The sequence below is a fragment of the Onychomys torridus genome, chromosome 8 (assembly GCF_903995425.1).
Source record: "Onychomys torridus chromosome 8, mOncTor1.1, whole genome shotgun sequence".
In the NCBI taxonomy this organism is placed as follows: Eukaryota; Metazoa; Chordata; class Mammalia; order Rodentia; family Cricetidae; genus Onychomys; species Onychomys torridus.
The window spans coordinates 108,222,393-108,245,559 of record NC_050450.1 but is presented as its reverse complement, the minus strand read 5'-3'; the positions used below and the strand labels follow the sequence as shown (position 1 = coordinate 108,245,559).

The following is a 23,167-nucleotide window of genomic DNA, read 5'->3' as shown; positions in this document are numbered from 1 at the left end:
CCAGGGAGGCAAAAATAGGGAAAACAGCTTTGTGTACTAAAGCACTGTCCGTCTCCCCCTCTGCCTACCGGTGGGCTGCTTGGGTGCCCAGTTTCTTTGTACTACTGGAGTCATGTCCAATGTGGATGAAATAATGCCGCCAGATGCTTACAGGCTGCAGGTGTGCCAACCAGCCAAGGCCCTTTCTTGAATCCCATGTGGTTTGTCACCAAGCCTTCAACACTGCACACAATGGCAGAGGTGGGGTGCCCGGTGATACTCTGCCCTCCCTGGGGGCTTACTGATGACGTGCTCACGTGCCTCAGGTAGCCACTAACAGTTGCCTGACTTCAAAGACAGTGACGGTTGGACTCTCAGACTGATAGAGAAACACCCTAGCCCGCAACTGAGGAAAGGCAGTGGTCAGCTGTGACTGCAGGGGACCATGGCTGTGCGCGGGGAGCTCTGCCTGAATCATAGAGTGCACCCCTCCCTCATCAGCACTAGTCCTGATCTTTGGAGAAAGGCATTCAAGGCTGTCTAAGAGCAGCCTGAACAGGAGGGACATGGTAGCAGCTTAGGCCCCCAGGAGAGGTCTGTCCTAGTCAGCTGGGTCATGGAGTGTCTAGTATCTAATTTTTATTGTCTGTCTTGCCTGAAGAAGAGGATTCTGCTCCTGGTGGGTGACCCAGGCCCTTCCCCTACCTCTACCACAGTTCCCTTTCCTCCCCTGCCACCTCCTCTATAGGCCCGGGGAGGCCTCATCACCTGGATACAGACTCCCAGCTTTTGAAGACTAAACTGCTGGCTGGCAGCACAAAAGCCTGAATGCTGGAGGCCTGAGGGCACACAGCCACCACTGGTTCCCCACTGGAGTTTTCCCCACACCAACCACCTCCAAGAACTCTTATCAGCTGTCTGGTCTCCAAACAGGAGGGGATGGCTGTGTTTAGACTTCATGGGGTCAGGGTTGTCTCTCAGAAACCTGCGGTACTCCCCTCTTCCATTCCATTCCCCCGTTCCCAGCCACCCAGGGAAAAGCACTCCACAGATGTAGTCTAGGCTGTTAGGGTGTCCAGAACCTGTACTGCTTGCTAGGGATGCATTCTGAATGCTGATGTAGGTTCTTTCAGTTCTAGGGGGGTGACCTTGGAAATGCCCCTACTTCGGCCAACCTACTACTCTCCTCCATCAACCTAGGAGCTTTTCCAAGTCCATCCATGCCTGTTGTGGCCTGACCCCTCCCCTGGAGGCCGTGTACAGAGTGGGAGTCTGTGTCCACAGCCTACAGCACTGTGGCCTCTGGTGAATGCCTGCAGCCATGGCTTTGCCTAGGAATGTGCTGAAGCAGTTTCTAAGTGAAAGGTGTTGAGGCCAGAGGTCGGGAGACCCATACCTGAACCCCTGACCCCCCCAGTTCAGCCTAGAGCTCTCTCTCTCTCCTGCTGCTGGCTCCATGCTTCTGAGGCCGCCACTTTCCACGCCACACAGAGTCCACGGCCACTGATGGACTGAAGAAAGAGGGTGGACCAGGCGACCGTAGTACAGGCCTTTAAGCCCAGCAGAGGCAGTCAGATCTCTGAGTTTGAGGCCAGCCTGATCTACAAAACGAGTTCCAGGACAGCCAGCGATGTTACACAGAGAAAACCTGTCTCGAAAAACCAAGAAAGTTAAGAAGGAAAAAGAAAGAAAAAAGAAAAAAAAAAAAAAAAAGGGTGATTTAGGAGAGGGTTAGCACGGATGGGCAGTCAGGGCGGGAGTTCTGTCCCATTCCCACCCAGCCCAAGTGAGTCTTGGCTAGGGAAAGGAAGCTCATTCTGGAAACAGGCTCAGGTTAGTGAAGACCCTCTCTAGGCAGCTTCCCACGTGGCCTCTCTTAGGAAAGACCAGAGCCCTTACTATCACTGAATGTTAGGTTTTAGGAAACATCCCATGCTTGCTGCCAGGTCCTGTTCTTCGCCACAATTCCTCCGAGACAAGGAGAAAAAGGATAAGAAACCGGGGAACACAGAATGAAAGGGCCCGTCCAAGGTCAGACCCTGAGAGGGCTGCGTTGCAGGCGGCTGTCCCTAGCTCGCGTGTGCGAACAAGCGGGGGGTTCCGGGAGGCGCGCGGGGCCGGAGTGGGCCCGCAGGTGGCGGGGCCGGAGCGGGCGCGCGGCGCGGGCGCAGAGAACAAAAGGGAGCCCCGCTCCCGCCCCGCCCGCCCTCGCTTGGCCAATTGGCGCGGTCCGAGCAGCAGAGGCCCTCTAATTGGCTGCTCAGCGGCCAATCACGCGCCGAGGCCTAGAGCCCCTGCGGCCCCACGTGGGGTGATGTTCCTTGCTAGGGAAGGGCGGGGCAGGGAGCTGGGGCGCGCACGGAGCGCCTCGTGGACCTGACGGCGACCCGTGCTGCCCTGGGGATCCCCTGCGGTCCCCAGTGGACCTCGCAGCCTCCGGTCCCCACGGGGGCGTCGTCAGGCTCCTTCAACGCCTTGGGAGTGCAGAGCCTCCCGGTCGGGCGCTAGCGGGGCCAACATGGGGCTGTCCCCAGCTCCCACGGGAGGTGGTGGGGAGGCAGAAGAGCGCCACCTGGGTTTGGCTCGGAGGCTGAAGCTGGTGGGGTGGAGGGAAGGAAGGCACGGTCCTGCTGTTGAGTGGCGGAGGCATCAATTCATTCTTGGATGGAGCCGGCTTTGACACCCCTCATGCCCTGGGGACACAAAGAGAGGTGGCCCCTGTTCAGGCTTGGGGGCTAGCCTCCCTTCCAAACTACTCCAAGTGGAACGTACAAGGATGTTTTTTGATACGGGCAATTGATACTGTCTTACATTTTTATGGCACCCTCAGACGGGACATTTAAGGAGAGTTGAATACATGGAAAATACATGAGTTAAAGGGGAGATGTGTAGTACCCAGGCTAGCAACGAAGGGGAGCTGCCACCACCCCGGACCTGAGGGGCAGCTGCAGTGGAGAAATAGGGACCTTGGAAAGGGGACACTGTGACCTGGCAGGAAGGTGCTGGGTGGTATATACTTTTCCCAGGCTTTCTGGTGCTTCCTACTGACTGAATCCAGGCCCAAGTTTTGGAGCAAGGGAAGCTGGGATGACGTTGTCTACAATCAGTTTCTGCTGTGGACAGGAGGGTGGGGTGATGGTGGTGTGGACAGGGTGCTGGGGTCCAGCAACAGGATTGTGTCCTGCACCTGCTCTCAAGTGCAAATAAAAGTGTGTTACAAGGCATTGGGTTCTGTTTTGTGAGCAGTAAGTAGATGCAGCAGAGGTGGACCCACGAGTCCTACTCCGACAGTCTTGCGATGGATGGGTGGGATTGGGCTGAACTTTTTTTCCCTAAAGAAGACATCTTGTGAGTTGCAAAGTGAGACAGAAGATGGAGGACACTGGTCAGGCATTTCAGCTGCCCTCCTAGACGTGCCCTCATACTAGGTACTTTTACATTGCAGTAGTGGCCTCAGGGCAATAGTGGGACCCCAAGTTCTGTCTCAGGGACTTGGATTCTGTTTACGGGTGTCCTTTCGACACCCATAACTATGGCTGCCGTGTCTGTCAGCATGCACTGAAGTTTGCCTAGATGACTCTGAGTGAGGGAGCATTTATTAATTCAGTAAGTTTTTTAGGAGAAGTCTTTCTGTACCAGGATAGGCTCAACCCTGGGGATGCCCAGGAAAAAAGGGCACGATCCAGGCTTGGAGGAATTTATGGTTCATTGTGTGGCCATGCTCAAGTCCAGATGAAGTGCTGGAGCCTCGAGAGGTCCAGAAAGGCCTCTTGCAGAATGGGGACAAGGGAAAGATTTGGCGCTGAGGCAGCTTTGGAAGGCAATTAGGAGCTGGATGGTGGAAAAGGTGGAGAGAGGGATGGTCCCGGGTGTTCCAAGAGTGTGGCATCTGGCAGATGTGGTAGTGTGCAGTGGGCCTCTGACACATGGGGTTCAGGGGACACTGGTAATGCCCCCTTCCATATGGTGATACTAACAGGATTATTGGGTGGCTGTAAGGAGGATGTGCTGTGTGCAGTCCAGTGTCTCACAATTGGCAATTGCAGGCTCAATGCACATGCCTCCATTGCCAGTGCAGGTACTGGTTGCAGTCGGGAGGTTTCTGTGGCATGTGAGCTCAGTTGTCTGTGAGGACTGTGGATGATTTCAGGTAAGGACAGCTTTCTTGCTCTTCTGTCACATGCAGAGAGCCTCATCTGTCCCCAGTTACTGTCCTGTAGTGTAATAGGTCTGCCCTCAGAGTCCTCAGCCTGTCCCTCACCCCAGGCAGTCCTCTTGTTAAGCAGGGGCAGCAGAGACGGGACTATTCTGCTTGCCAACCCCAATTCTGCTGTTAAAAACTGCTGTTTGTGGGCCTGGAACCAACAGTGTTAGGTCCAGATCCAGCTGCTCCGGGCCCTAGGGCAGCCAGAGCATGGTACTTTGGCGGTGACATGGGCAGCCTCTTTAGTGGAGCAACCCTGGTTGTGGTGCTGGAATACAGGTGCCTTGGGCAGTTGGAACAACCACAACATGCCAGTTAGAGCAGACATCATCTGATGAGAGAAGATGGTCTGGGGCGGCTGGAGAACAGTAGCTCAACCTGGGGGTGGCGCTATAGAGCCCACAGCCTCCAGTGAAAGCCAAATGCTCTAAACAGGGAGGGAGACAGGAAACAAAGAGGCTGGTCTGATGGTCATGGTGAAAAGACAATTCCTGCAGACACGCATGTGGCAATGTGACATTAGACTGATCCATTGTCTGTCTGTCTGTCTGTCTGTCTCTATGCATGCATGTATTACCTTGTGCTGCTGGGGATTCACCCAGGGCCTTGTATGTTCTAGGAAATATCTCTACCACCGAGCCACACTGCAGCTCCGCCTCATTTTTTTTTATCTTAAAGTAAAGTGCACTATTCCTAAATTTACGAGGTAGAACTTCAGCGTTGGTGTCCACGACCCCTTCCCTGAGGCAGGAGTGCCCCACTTTGCCTGGCCTCACTTGGGGAAGCCACTGCACTGTCTACTGTGTGGCTGTTGCTATAGTACCTGGGGCTTTTACTCTGTAGTACTGGGCTTATGCCCCACAAGTGCTGAGGCCACAGTGTGTTCATGGGCTTCTGTGCACATCCAAAGTCATTTGGGGCAGGGCGGCAGCCACTGCCTCATATCCTTTCAAGCATTTTGTATTTCCATCCCTTCATGTCAGTCATGAGGGGAATCCGAGGGAATACCTGCCACTCCATAATCTTCCCAAAGCTCCAAAGGAGTCTCTCACCTCTGCCAAACAGTGCCCCTGGGGAGAGCTGGTGGGTGGGTGGGTGGGGTCCATGCTCCACTTACTTCATGTCTGAAACCAGAGTTCAGAATACCAGGCTTCGAGAAGGCTTTGGTATCAACAAGAACAGGACAGGGGAAGAGGCTGCAGGGTAGGGGTGGGCAGAGCTCTGGGTCAGAATAGACTCAGAAGCAGGTGCGGCCTGGGAGCTGATGACAAATGGAGATGTGTTCTTGTGCCTAGACCCCTCAGTGCTGGGCACACTGTGGTGAACACCCAGGCAGGAGCCTTGCCATCATGTTAATGACAGTCCAGAGAAGGCAGCCACCGAATAAACCCACAATAAATACATAATTGCAGACTGTGATGAGTGTTCCATGCTGTTAGAAGGCCTGACCTGGCAGTGACATCAAACTGTAGGAGATTGTGGCCTCAGGGACTAGAGTGCAGCTGGGACCCTTCAAGGGTATCCCGGCAGAATGGTGTGTGTGTGTGTGGGGTGGGGCTTGTTCCAGAGAAGTGCAGAGTGGAGTCAAGGATGAGGGGAGGAGGAGGAGTCTAGCAATTGGAAAGTCCTGAGAAGCTGTGTATGTTCATCATCAGAAACCCAGCTTCTTGTCTTGTACTATTCTCAAATGTGGCTTCCTTCTCGTGATAAAGAGGGCAGCTAACACTCCAACATTTCACCTACATTCCAACCAGCAGGAAGAGAGAAAAGGCACAGCTCTGTGTTTAAGGATGCTTTCCATTACATGTTCACCATCTGGGGCCAAAACTCAGTTTCACGATGGGCATGGTGGTACACGCCTTTAATCCCAGCACTCGGGAGGCAGAGCAGGCAGATCTCTATGAGTCTGAGGCCAGCCTGATCTACAGAGTGAGTTCCACGACAACCAGGGCTCTGTTACACAGAGAAACCCTGTCTCAGAAAAAAACAAAACAAAAAACCCCACTCAGTTTAACAGCTGCATGCATATAGCTGCAGGGGAAGCTGGGAGATGTAATTTTTACTCTGAAGGAAAAGGAGAAGGTTGGTATTGGGGCTCTTCCTGGTAGCTTAAAAAGTGCTGATTCAGAAAGCAGGAAATGGACAGCAGTCATTGACTCTCTGCAGCCATATGCAGAACTTGGTCATGTCTCCCTTGAGGCTGTCTGGCCAATGCCAGCTTTATCACAGACAAGGGAACTAGCTCCCAGGGTTTAGCCTGCCCTATCCAGTTGGGGACAGCCTAATGTGAGGCAGGCTAAGAAAGCCCCAGAACTTTTGATCATGGGGCTCTCTCTCCTTCTCTCTCTAAACAGAGAATGCTTCATGGATCTGCGTGTCATCCTTGTGCAGGGGCCATGCTAATCTTCTCTGTATCGTTCCAATGTTAGTCTATGTGCTGCCGAAGCGAGCACAGGCTTTCCCCACACTCCCCTTCCCCTTGGATTCCTTGAGAGGTCAGTGTAACTTTATTATTTTTTTAAATTTTTTATTTTTTATTTTTTATTTTCCGAGATAGGGTTTCTCTGTGTAGTTTTGGTGGCTGTCCTGGATCTCACTCTGTAGACCAGGCTGGCCTCAGACTCATAGAGATCCACCTGCCTCTGCCTCCCGAGTGCTGGGATTAAAGAGGTGCGCCACCACCACCTGGTTATCCTTTTTTATTTTTTGAGACAAGGTTTTACAGTAGCCTTGGCTTGGAACTCATTTTTGTAAATCAGGCTGGTATAACTTACAGAGATCCACCTCCCTCTGCTTCTCAAGTGCTGGTGGGATTAATATGGTGTGCACCACCATGCTAGCCTGAGCCTTAGTCTTAGCCACAATTATAATAGTTGCCTTGGGCACCCTCTGGTCCAAAGGAAGGAGTGCTGCTCTCTTTTGACAGGGATGCTCTGTTCAATTTGAAGCTGCTTCGGGACATGAAAGAAAATGCATGTGGCTCTACCCAAGAAACTACAAGTCAAGGAGCCCTCCATTCTGAGTCTTCCATGTTGTTCCTGGGCAGAGCTGAAGATGGGAGGGCCGTGCCCTGGTGGAAGGGCCAATCCTTATCCCGAGGATCAACCCCTGTAGTGTCCCCTGTCAGAGTTGCAAAGGTCTCTCATCACATCAGCACATCACAGAGGAGCGGTTCTGAGGTTCCCTGTCCACAGGCAGGCCAGTCTGCCAGCCCACACCTTATCCTCCATCTCTCTTGGTCATGGTTGAGGGCCTTTGTCCCTGAGCCACCTGGTGACATGCTGCAGATGGCTAGGCTCTGACACAAGAGCAGAGGCTAAGCTCTGGACACTAGTGTGCCCAGAAAATCCCCAAATTATAGCAGGCTTTTTTGGACTGCCAGCCCCCAAATCTTAACATGGAGACTTACTGTTAGTTATGAATGTCTGGTCTTAGCTTAGGCTTGTTTCTAACTGGCTCTTATAACTTAAATTAACCCATTTCTCTTAATCTTTGTGTGGTCATGTGGCTTGTGGCTTTTACCTCTCCTCCTGCATATCCTGCTTCCTCTGCAATTGGCTGGTGACTCTGCCTTTCCTCTTCCCCAAGACTTCTCTGTTCCTGGAAGTCCTCCTAACCTCTTCTTGCCAAGCTGTTGGCCATTCAGCTCTTTACTGAGCCAATCACAGTGACACATCTCTACAAAGTGTAAAGAATTATTCTGCAACACCAAATGCTCTCCTTGTTCCTGCCTGTGGCCAGGCCCCGCCCCAGGCCAGCAGGGCCCTGGGTACCCACGTAGTGGTGAGGAGGGTCATGACTCAGCTCCTTGTGAAACTATTCTCACACTGTGTTGCTGTGGAGATAGGTGGGATGCTCTGCAGAGAGATCAGGGTTTGTTCAGTTCAGAGTAGTGTCCACTAAGGCCAGAACAAGTTACTGCCTGTGACACAATGGAAGGGCCTACGGAAGCATGATATCACAGTTGCATTCGAAGTATTAAGATTTTTGTTTTGAGAGAGGGTCTCTTATAGGCCAAACTACCTGCAGACTCTATGTAGCCAAGCTAGTTCTGAATTCTGACCCTCCTGTCTCTACTCCCTAAGTCCTGGGATTACCAGTCATTTGCCAGCGGGAATCAGTGGGAATCCAGGCCCACTGTGCACATTACAGAGTCCCATGATGGGGTCCTTGGTGCCCACAAGCCCATCAAGCAGGCCTCTTCATTTACTCATCTGTGCCTTTGGTGATGTGCAGAGTCAGGCACAGGCCAACATGTCTTCTGCCTTCTATGCCACCAACTTCCTTTAGCCTCAGACACAGAGACAATTGCCCCGTGCATTTTATCAGTCTTTGGAGGTTTGTTTTGTTTTCCTGCAGAGAGGCACTATAAGGTCTCAGTTGCCTACTTGAAGCTAGGTTACCACCCTATAAGGAGCTGTTTGCAAAGCTGGGCTGCCACACTTTTGGCTAATAGGCACTTCTCAGAGGCCATGAACGTGCGGTGGGGGAGAGCGAGCACAACCTCTTTCGTGCACATCCTTTCTACCCCATGCAGGACAGCTGGGTGCATCTGTTTATGGCCAAGGGGGCTGAGGCATACCCAGTATGAATTGGACAGTTGGATTTCACAGTTGCTAGACTTAACCAATAAAATCTAAATTAGTAGGCTAAATTCAACTTCAGCTAAAGAATGAGTCATTTTTAGCATAAATATATCCCAAATATTTCATGCAACATTTATGCTACAAATATTTGCTCCTTCTCAAAATTAAAATGAAATCCAAAGTCCTGAAATTTATTCATCACCTTACAAGTGGGTCTGGTTCCTGCCAGAATGTGCTGGAGTGACTGAGGGGCTAGGTCTATAGTGTCCCTTCATGACCATTCCCAAGAAACACTTTGAAAGCTGCTCTTCTCTAGGAGGAAGCCCCGATTGGCTCGTCCTGGGGCAGGTGCCCACCCCAAAGCCAATCACCATGGCTGGGGGAGGTGGAAGTGCTGTGATTGGCCTAACCTGAGTCATGTGACTAGAGTGGCACATGGAGTCTACAGAACCAACTGAGAACGGGGAAGACTTCCCAAGAGTCTGTAGATACTGAGTAGGCTCTCCACTGTAGCAGCCTGGGCACTGGGCGGGGGGTGGGGGGGGGGGAGTGGGGGGGGGGGGGGGGGGGGGGGGGGGGGGCGGGGGGCTTTAGATGGGTTCCAAACTTTGAAGTTCTGCTGCTAGAAGCCTCCTAGCAAGCACCTCAGAGCACCATCATCTTTGAGGCACTCAAAGGCTAACCTCAGGCTGCCTGGTGCCCTTGGCCTCTTCCTGTCAGGCTCTCTTCACACCCACCTCCAGCCTCTGCATTGGCCTGGCCCTCTTGCTTGCGTTGTCCAGCTCTAGTCTGGCAGGCGCCCCCAAATGGGAGACATTCAGGGCTTTGAGGTGCCCTAGGCCTAAGAGCTTCACTTTTAGGGTCAGAGAGGGCAGCTGAGGACCTGGAGGGGGAAATGTAATTACCCAGCAGCGTGGCGTCTCCTCACTTGCCTGCTCACCGCAGCCCCGAGACCGTTTCTCCTAAGTAGAAACAGATTTCCTAACAAGGGGCAAGATCATAAACTTCTTTGGAGGCTCCCAAATAAAAATGGCTGTTTTAACTTTCCCTCCTCAGCCGGGTCCTCCTATGGCTGGACGGGGCGCTGTGTGGAAACTTGAGCAAGGTGAGGCCTCAGGTGGGCTCCAAATCGGCCTAAGGAGGATGGAAGGAAACAGGCTATGTTATGCAGGTCTGGATCACAGCCTTGTCCTTAGAGCTCCTTCCTCTCTGACAGCCAAGATACCACCACAGGACTCTTGGTAGTAGAGCTAGTCCTGAAGTATTGGGGCAGACTGGAGGTACAGGGGCTGTGAATCTGCTGCCAAGGGACTGAGGTAGAAGGCGGTGGCCTGGAAGGTCTAGTCTCTTGTTAATTTCTCACACTCACATTCTGTGGATGTGTGCTGCCTGCCTTGGGGTGCCCCCACAAACAGATAGGAAACATACTGCAGAGGCCTGCGGACTCCACAGCTGGAACAGCACTCGTGGAGTATTGCTGGACACGCACAGGAGGCCAGAGACACAGTGGGAGTACTGAATGCACAGGGCTGCTTTCCACATTCTGTACCCTGCAAGCCCCCCTTGGCCTTGGCAGCTGCTTTCTGTTCTGCTGGGGTCTGCAGCTTCTCTGGCTTCAGGAAGGCCCTCCCCCAAGCTCTCAGGACTCCAGTGCGTTGTATGGAGGTCAAACGTGTCTAGAATGCAGAAATGACATAAGTACCCAGAGAACTCTCCTTTACTACTGCCCAGACACAGTGATGGGATGGAGGCAAGGCCCATTCCTGTCTACACAGGCTGGGTGCTCTCCAGGGTTCCTGTGGGTGGGGATGGGGGCCAGAGCCCCTGCAGAGGGGCTGGGGACTGCAGGAAGCACTGTTTGCTCCCAGGGCACAGCCCCTCCGCCATTGCCCTCTCTATAGCAGGGTGGTTTCCAGGGCCTGGATCCACTTCTCTCCTAGGGCCAGACTCTATCTGAATCCCAAGCCCGCAGTCACCAGTCTGGCTGTTGTTACCACCAGATTTGGTCCACGCTCCTGGTGAAGGGGTGTGGCTTCTCCAGAGCTGTGCACGGGGCCACAGCACCCCTCCATCCTTTCGGGGGTGTAGTCCTCAGGTAAATCTGATGAATATTTTCCTGAGATTAGGCTTGCGGGGAAAAGGAGATGTTCAGGTTGAATGACCCAGTTGGGACCCTCCTCACTTCTGGAAACCTCTCCCTACTCTGTCAATGGCCCTCTTGCTCTGCATGTCTCTGCCTCAGCCTGCCCAGTTGTGGGACCCGGGACCCTTCATGTGCCTGTCGTGGAGAGAGAGGTCCATCTCAGACCTATCAGGTGGGCATGGCAGGTAGATGATACCTTTACATTTAGTGCAACCCTCTGAGCAGATGAGTAAATGCAGGGCCCTCATATGTCTGTCCTACAGAAGCAATACAGGGCTATACCCCAAGATAACCCACTGTCACCTAGCATCTGAGGAGCTGCTTGGGAGAGAAGCTGGGACCACATCTCTTGACAGGAGGTGGAAACCTATTTTCCCTATGTCCAGAGTCCAACTGAGGCCCCTCGTTATGTCTCCATGTCTGAGTACCACCAGGAGATGTTGAAACAGTGAACCTGGGAGTATAAAGGTGTTTTTTCTACATGGGAGCTGAGTTCGTGGACACCCCTGGTAGGGACTGGGTTAGCCCTGCCCACATGCTGGTTCCAAAACCTTTTTTACTGTCTCCTGTAACCTTCACCTTAGTCTCATAGCAGGTTGGGACAAGGCCTGTGAAATCAGACAGCAGACACTCCATGTCCTGGGTTCCCCTCTCACTTGCTAGTCTTTTGCCTCGCCTGCCTCTCCCCAGAGTAGGCTGGAGAGCTGAGTCATGGCCTCTTGGTCCCTCTTGGTCAGCTACCGTCTGGTGCTCAGGGGACAGTGTGAGGACTGGATATGTCTACCTGGAGGGAGGGCCATCACTGCTTGTGAGCAGGTGGCCTGTGGAGACCCAAGGGGTGTGTGGTGCCCAGGAATGGCCCAGAAAGTGTAAGGCTAGGTCTCTGGCTGTCAGAGGAGAAAGGTTGTGGCTCCAAAGGACCTCTGGGAGGTGAGGGGACAGTACAGAGGGAGGGTGAGATCACCTCCGGAGTCCTGCTACAGGCTTGGCCGCAGTAGTGCTAAGTGCAGGGAACTACAGTCATTCTCTTGGCTGGTTATTTCAGGAGCTCCCTGAGCCCACACCTGAGCCAAGGCAGCCCCTCCTCACCTGTCTCTTGCCCCTTGATGCTTCAGACAGGATGCTCAGGCAGGGTTGTGACCTCAGGGACTCGGAGCACCTCTCAAAGTTGAGTGCCGGTGAGGGCTCCCCTATGTCTGGCCTAAGTAGTTTCAATGCCCCACCAGGCCCCAGCAACCTTGCTAGGGCTGGGGGCCAGCAATTAAAGCCCCCTCGTCTCCAATTGGTCTATAGTATTAAAAACGAATTGCGATCGGCCAGGTTGTCATTTCTACCTGATAAAACATCACTTTTATTGATCTCACTCACCCAGGGCCATCATTTATCTTGCTTCAGCATTTCACATAATGGCTCGTTTGTCTTGCTCAAAGTGTAGTCTTGCATGTTTAACCCTCGGGGCGCCGTAGCCTGTGTCCTCTCCATGTCCATCCTGCCCTTGGACCAGGCCCTGTTCTGAGGGTAGCAGGTTCTGGAAGGCCCAGGACCACAATGTCTGAGGCAAGGTTGGAGGAGGGAGGAGCAGAGGAGCAGAGGGAACCTGGAGATGTGAAGCCAGACTGGGAACCTGCTCCGGCCCCGCTCGACTATTTCCCACCGTGTCTCCTGGAGCTCCATGGGGAGGTCCTGAAATTGGGCACTGACTCAAGTATGCCGTGGTCAGAAGTCGCCTGCCTGGGGCTTGTCCCACTTGGGTTCTGTGAGCAGCAAGCACGCCTTAGCCCTGCCTTGAGTTCCCCAATACCAGGGCCTTTGTCTTGGTACAGAATCCCTCCTGGAGTCTGGGCCAGCCTGGCCCCTTTAACCGTGACCCAGGGCCACCAAGAAAGACACCTGTCTGTGGACTCTTGGTGCTCTCGAGGTTACCTGCTTGACAGCAGGCAATTACAAGTCCCATCCTGCTAAGGTCCTTTAGCCTCTGCCACCCTCTAGCTCCAGCCGCCCACCTCCTGGCCACTGTCTTCTCACTACCTGCTCTGCCCTACCTGGGACTCCCTCCTCCAGGAAGCTGCCTAGGCCAACCAAGGGACAACCAGAGCTGCTTGCTTCACCAACCATGATCATTCCCATTAGTTCAAGAGCCCTGTGCAAGACACAGCATGGTTCTGGGCTGGGAATGGCAGGACCCACCTCGTGGTGCTGTGAGGGAGTTAGCTTGGCCACCTGGCCCCAGTGCAGCTGCTGGACAGCTGTCCCCAGTCTCTCCAGTTTTCCTGTCTGGGGACTTGGAGCCATGGTGTCTTGGTGGCTGGCTGTTCAGATACTCCCTGCCATGCTATTGCTCAGCACTGCTGGCTGTAGTGGAATTGGTTGGATAGAGGAGAGAAGCCCAAGGCCTGCTGGGGGTTCTTCATGCCAGGCTTCATGGCAGACACTGACACCCTCCAGGCTCTGTCCCCTCCCACTTTCTTGCATCAGAGCCTCCTTGTATGAACTCCTGAGCGCAAAGCAAACTTTTTATGTTCTTCTCTCTCTCTCTCTCTCTCTCTCTCTCTCTCTCTCTCTCTCTCTCTCTGTGTGTGTGTGTGTGTGTGTGTGTGTGTGTGTGTGATGTTACTGGGAGTAAACTCAAGACCTTGTATATACTAGGTAAACATTCTGCCGCTGAGCTACATTCCCAGCAAAATAGGTTCAAGTGGACAAAGGATGACATTGTTAAAATTTCTGTCTCAGGGGTTGGGGATTTAGCTCAGTAGTAGAGTGCTTGCCTAGCAAGCGCAAGGCCCTGGGTGCGATCCTCAGCTAAAAAAAAAATCTGTCTCAGGGGCTCCAGGAGCCATGCTGAGGGGTCAGCCTCACTCTGTGCCCATCAAGAACCCAAGCTCCTGCAGTTGGACATCTCAAGTCCACAGAGGGTCCCTGAGCCAGAGGCCCAGTGTACTGCGGCTGCACCCCAGACTCCAACCTTCACTTGGCGTCCACTGGGCAGCTAGGAATGACAGGACACCTGTCTCTGATCATCTCGGGGCTGACTCCACAGCCCCACACAAAGTTGACTAGTCTGCTAGCACCCTAAGCACCTGGCTTTATGGTCCTTACCTATCAGCTCTTGGTGGGACTTGGAATCTGTTGAAGGGAGAATTTGGTGGCAATCTTTGTAGCAGGTACCTGCTGGACCATACAGGCATTAGACCATATCCTGCTTCCACAAGAGGAGCATCTCTGACCAAGGTAGTTCAGTGGCGGCAGGAAGGTGACAGTGTAGAGAGATCCGTCAGGCAGGGCTGTGTAGACGTATAACCAAGCTCTCATATATGGAGGTGGGAAGCTAAGGACCCAGCCCCGCTCCCAGAATCAATCTTGCTGTTGCACATCTGCCCTGAGTCCCATCTCAAGTTACCTGTAGTGAATTACCAATCAGGGCTGTCTCGCCTGGCCAGTGTTGAGCTTTCTTTGGGTCTGCAGCCTCCTGATTAGGGGACACATGGTCCTCTCTACTCCACTTTACACCCACTGCTTGACTTATTATCAATCCTCTGCTTAACAATTAGAACTTTTTACCCCTCCCCATCAAGAGACAGGGCTTTGCTAGGTAATCCTGGCTGGCTTGGAACTTGCTACGAGGACCAAGCCAGCTTCCAACTCAAGAGGCCCATCTGCCTCTGCCTCCCAACTAAAGGTGTGCACTGTCATGCCCATCAGACATTATGTATTATTCTCTGCACAGCTGTCTGGCAGAAATATTTTTGTTGAACAAATCCATTCAGAACCTCACCAAGGCAGCGTTCACAGTATGAAGTAGTTTTTACGGCCGCCCTTCCCTGGTGTCCTGTGGGCTCCACGTGCCTATCTGAACCAGTTCAAGCTAGACAGGTGACCAACTCATTATTCATTCATATCCGACTAACAAGTCCAGCCCTAGGGTCAAGAAGGACTTGTGACTTGGGTGGGGGTAGGGTGGTGACTCTAAACTCATCTAGTCACTCAGTCTTCTCCCAGCCCAGACAGTAATGACCACATGACACACAGACAGGAGGCAGGCACAGTCACAACCTGGACTATCGAGCATCTGTACAATAGTTCATATATTTATTCTTAAGCAAGTTATCAATAAAAAATTTAATACTAAAATGCCTTTACATAGAGTTTGCTGTTCATAAAACCTTTGTGTTTTTGTTTGTTTTGTATTTAGTGTTTACATTGAAAACAAAAATCCAATCAGCCTCTTAGTTTACACATTTACAAGGATCGTGCTTTCGCCACGGTTAGCCACGGTTGGGGAGGAGGGGTCACACCATTCACGTGTACACACAGAAAGGAAGGGGGGAGATAAAGACAGAGAGGAGAGCTCAGCAGAGGGAGAAAGAAACATCCAGAAGGCGGCCCACAGAGCAGCCTCTCCACTTGCTCCCGTGCCCCTGGGTCCTGGGGTTCTGAGCAGTGTCTTCCTAGCACCAGCCTGGTACGTGTTTCTTTGCTCACCGTCTTTTCTGATTCCCTAGCTGTGAGCAGGACCTTGGTGGAGATGACCACCAGGAATGAAATATTGCACTCATGTGGACAACAGAAAGCCTCAGGGTGGTGGGACAGCCAGGAATGGGGTACCCTTGGTTATGCTGTGGGTCACCAGGAGTGACCCTTTGGGCAATTAGTGAGATAAAGGAAGTCCCTTGTATTGAGACAGACTCCTGGTGGGCCTGAGCAAAGGAAGAGGGCTGAAGGGTCCCAGTTAGGGTTGGGCTGGGTGCCCATCAATACTCCTTGCTTCCTGGGAAGCCTTGGCCTGGTAGGACATTGGGGAGCGTGTGCGCCACAAGGCGTTTTTGAGGACAAAGGCCTTCGGTCCATGGGTCCAGCCTGTTCTTTCCATCAAGGGAGAAGAAGGGCTGCTGAGCTTTCCTGGTACTTGGGGCCAGCGTGTGGGTACAAGAGGCCAGAAGGGACTCTTGTTATACACTCCATGCATGAGCCTGCCACGCCATCTGCCCTGATGAGTGCCTATAAAACAGGGCCAGAAACCGTCATGGGGGTGGGGTGGAGAGAGGCCCCAGGACCAGGGGCTGGGGTAAGGGAACCAGATGGGCCTTGACCCTCGGGTGAGCAGCACCTGACGTTCCACTGTTCTTTTTGACTCCAGTCCCTCCCGGCCGCCCTCATCACCATCCACACTTGAGGTTAGCCAGAGGTGATGGGGCCCTGGGGAAAGTGACTGGTGGGAAAAGGGGAGTCTTATTGGTGAGGAGGTACTCATGCAGAACTGTGGACCAGCCCCAGGTAGGCCCCAAATTCTGGCCCAGAAGGGACCTGGACCAGCTGCACCATTGTGGAAGCCCTACTGCTCTTGGGAGGAGGCAACTGGTGCCCTGGAGGGCAAGGAAGGGGATGAAGTCGTAGGGGTGAAGGGGGATGAGGGGCCAACTACACCCTGCTTGAGTGAGGCCAGTCTTCTCTCCCTGCAACAAACTGGCTGTGGAAACGGAAACCAGAAATAACTTGGAATATTCAGGAAAGGAAGTCTAAACATCCATTTTTCTTATTGAAACTTCAAAATATTTGTTCGTTTGTTTTGTTCCACACAGAGGTAAGATATATACGGTGCTGCCGTACTCCTGGGCTGCAGAGCAGGGGCAGGCCGGTCCTGGCTGTTCTCATCTTGTGGCTGGAACCCCTCTCCTTCCAGGGGCCTTCATCACTGTCCCCACCCCTAATACTTTTATGTACTGAATGTACTAAAAGGAAATAAACTGGAGTGTAATTTCCTTCACATAGTTGGCCCCCAAGAGACTGGAGGTTATGATTGGGTCTCATTTGACCATCCCATGGCCTTTGGCCCCCATTCCAGCAGCCTCTGCAGTCACAGATGCCCCTGTTGTAATTCAACTAGACTGAGAACAGTGCATTTCCAAAGAAAACCCCAGGACAAAACCCTACATACATACATACACACACACACACACACACACACACACACACACACACACACACACGCCCTGCACGCATGTGTGCATGGGCACACACCCACCCTTGTCACGAAGGTGGGGAAAAATCCTTTTCCATTTTTTCCCATAAAACTTCCCCACAGAAATACAGTATATACACAGAGAAATAAATAGACAACACACCTGATTTCTGCTTTCCCTGGTGGGAGACAGTCGGAGGTACTAGGGAAATATGGCTTGGATTCTAATCTCTCGAGAACTGCGGTGCAGTGGCAGAGCAGCCGGTCCCTGTGGGATCGGCCAGCCCTCCCTCCCTCTGGAGCAGCTAGGATGGGACTGGGGTCCAGTCTAGGAGCTTTCTCCAGAGAACTTCAAGGAGAAGCCTGATCCCGCCTTGGGGGGGGGGTTGCATATTTGCTCAGACCAGCTCCTGGCTAGCTGACCTCTTGGCTGCAGCCATGGATGAGGGCAGGAAGAGGCAGAGGCAGCTCAGCACAGGATGGGCACACCGTCAGCGGTCACCAGGCGTCCAGTGGTAGGATCATAGGTGCCCGCCAAGTAATAGAGGTCCTGCTGGTCCTGGTACTTGCGGCCCCGCATCATCTGCTCGTACTGTTCCCGCCCTACCACCTGGCACTTGTGGGAGATGGTCTGCACATCATTCTCATCCTCGTGGCAGGACTGGTAGAGTGCATTCTGTGGGGTAAGGGCACAGTGTTGGGGACAGTCTGGGGCTTGGGAAGGGTCACCAGGACAAGGTGATATTGGCTGCCGGTCTCCCATTCTCCCAAAGGCCCTAGGGGCTGGGACCGTACCCCGCCTTCCCTCCCCCACCCCACCTTCCCCCACCTCACCTTCCCATCACTCTGACGCTTCCCCAGCTTGGTCTCCTCGGGGTGGTAGAACCACTTGACCCTCACCACCATGTTGCTGCCCCATGACTCCCACAAGCTCTCGATGCGGCCAATATAGGGCAGGTTGGGTCGTCCAGCAGACAGGAAGACTGCACAGTCCCCGATGCGCAGCGTCTCCTTGCCTCTGACGATGGCCTTGTAGAACAGTTTCCTGGCCTTTCCCTTCATGCCTCTCCTCTGCAGGGCAGACCAGCAGACAGACACACAGTGGTGAGAGGGATCCACAGACCTTAAGGAAAGGTGGTAGCCAGGGGAACAGAGCATGCAGGAGGCATAGATGCAGGAGGCATAGATGGTGTGTCTCTACACGTGTTTGCAAGGGCAGAAAATGGCCACACAATGGACAGAGAAGGCCCCTGCCATGTATTCCTTATGAGGTGGGCTACACTTAGATTCTCTCTGCATATTGGTCATGACAGAAAGACTGTAACAGAGTCCAAAGGAATACAGGATCTGAGGACAGAAGCACATATGAAATGTTCACTGCAGTTTGGTTTACAAGGGTGAAAAAAAAAACAAAAAAAACCCACAGGCAGCCGAGCAAAGTGGTACGCTGTGTCTTTAATGCCAGCACTCAGGAGGTGGAAGCAGGTGGATCTCTGTGAGTTCCAGGGCAGCCTGGTCTACATATTAAGTTCCAGGCCAGCCAAGGGTGCACAGTGAGACTCTGCCACAAAAAAACAAAAACAAAACCATAACACAAACAGAAAGGCTACAAATAAGCACAGGTCCACTACAGACAGACACCAGCAAAGAAAGCAGTGCATCCGCCTGTCTGTCCATGCAGTGGTGACTTGCAGCCTTCCAAAGCCGGCTGTCTAAGCAGCAGGAAAGGCTTCTCAGACAGCACGGCACACAGCGCATGGAGAGCAAGCACATTGCGAGCTGCCGGCACATGTGGGTCATTTGTGTGATCACACAGGAAGTGTGCAAATCAGTGCTGGTTAGTAGTTGTATTAGATTACTGGTGGGTTTTGGTTGTTGTTGTTGCCTTGGAGTCTCCAAATGCTTTGAGATTAAAAAAAAAGTATGTCTGTGTAGATCCCCTGAAATTGGAGTTATGGGCAGTTGTGAGCTGCCCTATGTGAATGCTTGGAACTGAACCCAGGTCCTCTGCAAAAGCAGAATTTGCTCTTTGGCACTGAGCCATCTCTGGCCTCTGATGCTTTATTTGAAAGTGAAGAAGAACTATAGAAGAAATGTTTGGAGTCTGAGGGAGCAGAAGCAAGCCCATTTCTCTGTTGACACTATGCTCTCTGAATCAGAGAGGCAGGCCACTTACCTGTGTGGGGTTCCCGGACCACTTCCAGAGCTGCCGGGCAGGCAGGAAGGCTGAGATCTTTGGCCGGTTTTCCACGGAGGGCAGCCGCTGCCTCCGAGAAAGCTCTTTGGCTTTGGAGAAGCTCAGGGCCTCCTTGCGTTTGAACTTGGGTTTGCCACCACTGGGGCCAGCACCAGCACCTGTACCAGCCACTCCAGCCCTGGACAGGAAGCAGCGCTGGGCATGGGTGTGGGGGCTGCTACCCTTGGAGCGCAGGGCTTCTGGTGGGGCCAGGAGGGCAGGTACAGGGCGGGTGAGACAGGTCCGCAGCAACAGGGCAGGGTCCTCATCATCTGAGCTGTAAGAGGAGTCCTCGTTATCTGAGGAGCAGAGGCTGGAGGTGGACATGGAGCCTGAGGAAGAGGATGTGGACGAGCCAGAGGAGGAGGATGACATGGAGAGGCGGGTGAGGAAGCGGGAGGGCACACCTGTGGCCAGCCCCGGCCCGTCCTCATCCTCATCTGAGTAGGAGCTGGGGCAGTCACTATCACAGGGCAGTGGGTACTTGCGCAGAGCCAGTCCCATGGGCAGTGGATGCACAGGTGCCCGTCCCTTCTTGTCCTTGCCCATGAGGGCTGGGTGTGCATAACTGGGGCTGGCTAGAGGCCTGCCCAGCTTAGGTCCAAAGTCTTTGTCGCCCATGAGCAGAGCCTTGCAGTTTTTGTTCTTGGGAGAGGTCACACCCTCATGGTCCAGCTTAACCAGGAACTCGCTGCCTGCCCGCCGCCTGCCGGCCTTTTCCACTTCAGCCCTCTCAGCTTTCTTGGCCCGAAGCAACTTGTGGGCTCCCCCTGGCAGACCTGCTCCAGCCCCTCCAACAAAGGGTGTGTAGGAACTGGCCAGGCTGCTGAAGGAGTCAGCGCAGAAGCTGTTACCAAACACAGGAGCAGCCATGCTGTGCATGGGAAACAGGGTCTCCCGGGCCCGCAGTTTCTTGGTGCTTCCGTTGAGCTGGAAGAGGTTCTGCAGCACCCCAGGCCCTTTGCCACCCGCTGCTGCTGCTGCCGCCACTGCTTTCCGCTTGGTCTGAGCCACTGCTGACCAGCTCAGCAGGGGACTGCCCCTGCGGCCTAGGAAGTGGTCTGAGGACCCTGTGGGGGACTTGGCACCTGAGGTTAGGAGGTCGACTTTACCTGGGGGTAGGAAAAAGCCAGAAGAGTCAGCTGTACCTGCTGGGCCCGCCCAGCTGTCTCCACTTACCCATCAGGTCCCATGTGCCTCCCAGTGACCACACTCCCAGGAGCCCTCCCTTCCCAGTTCTCAAAAGTTCTGCAAATACCAGCTTTGTCTTTGCTGCTGGATTTCTTCCCCAGGGCCTTGGAAGTTTCAGGGCCATCCTGCACTTTAGGGGACAGGCTGGAAGAAGGAGCTTCACCAGGCTGAGGGGCCTCGTTGGATGCCTTTTTGGTTCTCCGGCAGCTGCTGGACACCAGCAGGGCTGGAGAGGGCTCTGTACCTGTGGAGTAGATGAGGGTCTCATCACAGGCCTGCTGGTGGGTGACTGCCACCCCTTCTGAAATTGGGAACATTTCCAATGTTAGTGAGACCCAGGTAGAAAGGGCTTCAGGGAGCTGCAGAGGAGGGAGCGAGATCCCCACTCTTAGGTAGATGCTCACACTGGATCTTGAAGTCTGGAGGCAGCAACCTGATGTTAGAGACAGCTATGTGGCCTGTGTCTCCGTCGTCAAACTCGACCACCACGGAGTCCAGGTCCTCTTCTTCATCACTAGAAGCACCTGCAATGGGGCATGCCCTGAGCATGTGGCCAGCCCGGCTGGCCAGAAGGCAGGGGAAGGCAGGAGGACAAGAGATGCTGAGCCAGGATGCTGCTGCAGCTTGACTACACTGCCACTGATAAACCGCACCACTCCTGTTGGCCACCTGGTACTATAGCCACTGGTCCCACACACAGGCATACACAGCCTCTGGACACACATACACTGGAGCGAAGGCCTCTCTCTACAAGTCTTCCTAGGAGTGCCCAGTGGACTCTTGTCCATTTGCCCAATCATCTTTAGACCAGGAGTCTTCCTGCCCTCAGGGCCCTCTATGCCCTGTTTTGCCCAGGGCAAAAGGGCTGGGATGCACACATGATGGATTTGGTGACCCAGGTACTGGGATTCTGGGCCTGCTGATTAGCTGGACATGGGAATCTTCCCCCATCCCTCACCTCCCACTTTTTCATGGCTACTGGTGAATTGATCTGTCTGTCCACTTACAGCAGACCCAAGTCTGCCTTGCTACAGCCCCAGGAGAAGCTGGACTGTGGGTGGGAGGGGTCCCTCTCTGGAGCTCTAAAGGTCACAGAGGGGTCTTGGCCCTAGTCCTGGCCTCAAGTGTACTTACCTCGAACCACATTGCCTGGATATAGGCACCGAGACTTCTGACTCCAGTAGGCGCAGACCCGGGTACCAGGTGGAAGGTACCTACTGGACTGTGGCCTTACATCAAGAACCTGCAGGGAGCCGTGGAACAGTAGCCTATGAACAGCAGGGTCGGGCCACAGGGCCCACTGCAGGGCCAGGCCAAGGTCTCCCTAGTGGTGGGGAAAAGCCTCTAGGCTTGCCTCCCTGGCAAGAGGCATCCTTACCGCCTCCTGCAGCAGCTGCTCCAATGAGTAGATCCGCTGCCGGTTTCCTCTCTCACCCTCAATGACGATGCTGTAACTGAGGGCATTGTAAGGGCACATGAGGCTCCTGCAGGAGTCTCGCTGCCCGACAGGTCACACCCAGCATGCATTCCTCCCACCAGGCCTGGGCCTCACATGTCGGGGGGCTGCAGAGTTCTGACACTGCCGGCATACAGCAGACTGTCCTCCTTAGGGATGAGCACAGGCAGACCGTCCTGCAGGTCCTCCTTGTGGATGGTGCAGGACCGTGCTGCAGGGGAGGACATCAGTGCTGGGCCTGGGCCTGCCCTCCATTCCCTCCCCAGTCAGCTGGCACCTCTTCAGGCTGCTTACCCAGGGCAGCGCTCTGCTCTGCACTTAGCTGGACACTGGCCTCCTCTTCTTCCTCTTCCTCATCCGAGAAGCTGCTGTCGTCAAACTCGAAGTCACCCTCCACAGCGAAGCTCTTCAGCAGCCGGCTGACGGCTCGGCCCTGGCCCTGGGAGGACCACAGGGGTCAGGGGAGGAGGCTGGAGGGGCTGGGACCCCACTGGGCTCCGGGCCTGGGAGGGCTGCTACCTGCTTGCTGACAGTCTCTCTCTTCACCTTCGTCAGCTTCCTGCTCTTTCCCAGGATAGCCTTGGCATTGCGGGCTGACAGGGCGATGGACAAGGCTCCATTCTTCCGCTGCTCAAGTAGAGTGGACGGAGGACAGCAGTGAGGACCGGAATGGCTTCTCTAGCCAGCATGGGCTGTGACTCAGGGTTGAGTGGGGAAGGCGGGGAGGCTGGATTCTCCCCCTTTGGATGCCCACTGACCGACCACCCTGATGCCTACTTGACCCCCTGGCCTACCCTCAGTACTGGCTGCAACATGGCGCTCTTGCGTGTGGCTCTCTTGAGGCGCTCACTGGCAAGTTTGCTGCCTTCCTCTCGGCAAGCGAAGGTCCGTGTGGGGCTGAAAAGGGCATCCCTGCTGGTGGTAGCCCCGGGCTCTGCACAGAGGCCACTTTTCGCCTTGCCCTTGGCTTTTCTCTTGCTGGGTGCACCTGGGGGCCTCCGCCCTGGTGCCCGCTCCAGCTTGGGGCCCACCTTGCTCTTCACCGCCCGTCTCTTGATCTTAACCTCGCCCTCAGGACTGGACAGGCGGCAGGCCCCTGTGGGAGGAAGGAGGGAAGTGATCACTGGGGCTCTAGCATATAGGCCCTCGTATATAGAGTACACAGTAAACCAGTCTGCTCTGGTTTCGTGGTTACCTAGCAAACCCTGCCTCTCCTTTTTCTTCTTGGCCTTTTGGTTGGCTTCCATCTTGACCACGGAGGAAGGTGAGGGTCCTAGCACTGCCACACTGGCCCCTGGGTGCAGCACCAACCCAGGCTCTCTGGGAGCCGCCTCCGTCCCCAGGAGTGCCTGGCAATCCTCACTGTCATAGCCGCTGCCTGAGGGACAGCAGAGAGAACTTGGTAAGTGGATGCTG

At 54.1% G+C, this 23,167-nt stretch overlaps 1 protein-coding gene and 1 non-coding gene across 7 annotated transcripts in view; both read right to left on the bottom strand.

Moving 5' to 3' along the window:
- Window positions 1-6,529: 6,529 nt before the first annotated feature.
- LOC118590590 lies at window positions 6,530-6,636 on the bottom strand. The gene has a single exon (XR_004945857.1). It is a non-coding gene; the product is annotated as a U6 spliceosomal RNA (small nuclear RNA).
- An 8,327-nt stretch (window positions 6,637-14,963) lies between these two features.
- Bahcc1 (BAH domain and coiled-coil containing 1) overlaps window positions 14,964-23,167 on the bottom strand; it is a 64,050-nt gene continuing 55,846 nt past the window's right edge. For 5 of the 6 annotated variants that reach the window (XM_036196989.1, XM_036196986.1, XM_036196991.1 and 2 more), the window contains 12 exons: window positions 22,947-23,129; window positions 22,546-22,847; window positions 22,271-22,378; window positions 22,046-22,190; window positions 21,848-21,962; window positions 21,674-21,749; window positions 21,430-21,538; window positions 20,700-20,819; window positions 20,363-20,539; window positions 19,045-20,216; window positions 17,703-17,939; window positions 16,875-17,544 (listed from right to left, as the gene is read on the bottom strand). In XM_036196989.1, the coding sequence (XP_036052882.1) occupies window positions 17,338-17,544; window positions 17,703-17,939; window positions 19,045-20,216; window positions 20,363-20,539; window positions 20,700-20,819; window positions 21,430-21,538; window positions 21,674-21,749; window positions 21,848-21,962; window positions 22,046-22,190; window positions 22,271-22,378; window positions 22,546-22,847; window positions 22,947-23,129 (2,951 nt within the window). In that variant the 3' untranslated portion in view covers window positions 16,875-17,337. Of the gene's footprint in view, window positions 17,545-17,702; window positions 17,940-19,044; window positions 20,217-20,362; window positions 20,540-20,699; window positions 20,820-21,429; window positions 21,539-21,673; window positions 21,750-21,847; window positions 21,963-22,045; window positions 22,191-22,270; window positions 22,379-22,545; window positions 22,848-22,946; window positions 23,130-23,167 lie in introns of all 6 variants that reach the window. The other variant, XM_036196990.1, reaches the window with a different exon arrangement.